Source organism: Salpingoeca rosetta (assembly GCF_000188695.1).
Source record: "Salpingoeca rosetta unplaced genomic scaffold supercont1.7, whole genome shotgun sequence".
Taxonomy (NCBI): Eukaryota; class Choanoflagellata; order Craspedida; family Salpingoecidae; genus Salpingoeca; species Salpingoeca rosetta.
This window is the reverse complement of record NW_004754927.1, coordinates 637,687-639,850: the sequence shown is the minus strand read 5'-3', so window position 1 is coordinate 639,850 and position 2,164 is coordinate 637,687. Positions and strand designations below refer to the sequence as shown.

Sequence of the window (2,164 nt, the reverse complement as noted above, 5' to 3'; positions counted from 1 at the left end):
ACACACACACACACACACACACACACACACACACACACACACACACACGTGTCGCTACACCGTGTTCCTGCCCGCTTCTCCCTCCTCTCCCTCCTTTCCTCCCTCCGTCCCCCCCCCAACTTTCGCAGGCGCGTACCGTGACGGCCTGGGTGAGGTGCTGTGCGTCGTGAAGGAGGCCCAGGACGGAAGAAAACGTGGGCACTTCGCACAGGCCAATCTCCTCTGCGTCAACAACCATCCACGTGTCGCGGTGCTTGAAGACGTACCCTTTCATCGACCCGCCAAGCATGAACGGCTGCTTGGCCTGCCGCACCTCATCTGGTCAGAGGGCGGAAGACGGCCCGGGAGGAGGGGGGGGGGGTTCGTGGTGTGGGTGAGGGGTGGAGTTGGCGGGCGCGATTGTGGCGTGGAAACGGCAATACAACACTGTATGCACGTGTACAGCAAAACACAACAAAGGGACACACACACACACACACACACACACACACACACACACACACACACACACACACACACACACACACACACACACACACACACACACACACACACACCTGGTCGATACGGTAAGGTGTGTCGGAGTCAATTCGGGTGGAAAACTCTGTTGGGTTTCCTGATGTGTTTCCCTTCTTGGGCAGGCGGCGCTCCACTTCCTGCTCAACACAACGGGGAAGATAAAGCAGCACGTGTAAGGTACGGGCAACACGACAGCTGCAGCCGCAACACTGAGCACTTTGATTGTGATTTGTACATGTGCGCAAGGGCATTCAACAGCGCTGCACGCACCGCTTGGGTCACGCAGGCCCCAAGAACAACCACGTGTCCACGCAGATGGCCATTCCTGCAAATACACAAACAACATCAAGGCATAGCGGCAGCAGTTCGAGCAACAACACACAGCGTGTGTGTGTGTGTGAGTTTGAGTGTGTGAGTGTGTGAGTCTATGTGAGTGTGTGAGTGAGTGGGTGTGTGAATGTGTGATGAGCGCATGTGCTTATTAGCATGTGTATGCATGTGCACGGTTCAAACAATTATGCGTACGGGCAACTGATGGGAATTCGGGATGGCCGCGTGGTCCTTGGATCCGGCGCAAGCTGGGCCACAATGGCCTGCCAGCAGGAAGCAAAGAAACCAAAACAAAACACAGGAACACGCCCGTTATGTGAGTGCCGTGTAGTGCATGCAGCACACACGACGACGTGCAAGTCGAAACAAAGCAAGTGCGCACAATCACTACACGCAACCGCACACACACACACACACATACGCACACGCACACACACGCGCGCACCTCCAGCAAGCGGCCAATGTCCTTGAACATGGATGGGAGCTCAGTGGCGACAAGCCACTCATACTCGCGGGTCTACGATGATGGGGGGCAAAATGTGTACACGTGCATGAGTACGTCAGTGAGGAAGCGATCTCATCAAGGCAACAACAACAGCAACAACAACAACAACAGCAGCAGCAGCAGCAGCACACACAAGCACACACACACACATACAAACACACACACACAAGCACACACACACACACACACACGGCTCACCAGCGTGTCGACCTCCTCTCGCACACAGCCACTCATTTTCCTCCTCGCCTGCTTGACTGAAAGTCTTTCTTCGTTTGCGCACAGTCGTGCCGAATATTGCTGGTTATCTTCTACAGATTGTCCATATCCTCCAAGCAGAAGCCAACTTCTTCCACTGCCGCACAAACAAAACAAGACCAACAACCATTTCCCTCCGCACACACACACGCACACATCACTGTCCACCATTCGCACCCCTGGATCGCTGCTCTCACGACTCGCAACCGCAAGCATGGATTACTGGCTTGGAAACCGCACCGCTCGTGTGCCCATGTCCCTCCACAAGATCAACAGGTCTGTCCATGCATGCATGCGTCGTGTGTGTGTGTGTGTGTGTGTGTGTGTGTGTGTGTGTGTGTGTGTGCGTGTGTGTGCGTGTGTGTGTGTGTGTGTGTGTGTTGTTTGGTTGTAGTTGGCCATAAGAGAGGAACTGGTAGAGATTTGTGAGCACTGCCGCCAAATACGCCCGCAAACTTCCTCCTGCTCACTGCCATGACATCCTTCTCCGGTTGTCTTTGGAAGGGCGAAGTAAAGTAGCGACGCTCAGTCTGATGCTCATATGTGCCACTAGCT

The 2,164-nt window shown here is 54.5% G+C and overlaps 1 protein-coding gene across 1 annotated transcript in view; it reads right to left on the bottom strand.

Annotated features, from left to right (window-relative positions):
- PTSG_03174 (uncharacterized protein) overlaps window positions 1–1,641 on the bottom strand; it is a 5,676-nt gene extending 4,035 nt beyond the window's left edge. The window contains exons 1-6 of the mRNA XM_004995703.1: window positions 1,553–1,641; window positions 1,295–1,366; window positions 1,045–1,112; window positions 790–844; window positions 569–656; window positions 137–318 (exon numbers count right to left, since the gene is read on the bottom strand). Of these exons, the coding sequence (XP_004995760.1) occupies window positions 137–318; window positions 569–656; window positions 790–844; window positions 1,045–1,112; window positions 1,295–1,366; window positions 1,553–1,588 (501 nt within the window). The 5' untranslated portion in view covers window positions 1,589–1,641. The remainder of the gene's footprint in view (window positions 1–136; window positions 319–568; window positions 657–789; window positions 845–1,044; window positions 1,113–1,294; window positions 1,367–1,552) is intronic.
- Window positions 1,642–2,164: the final 523 nt, after the last annotated feature.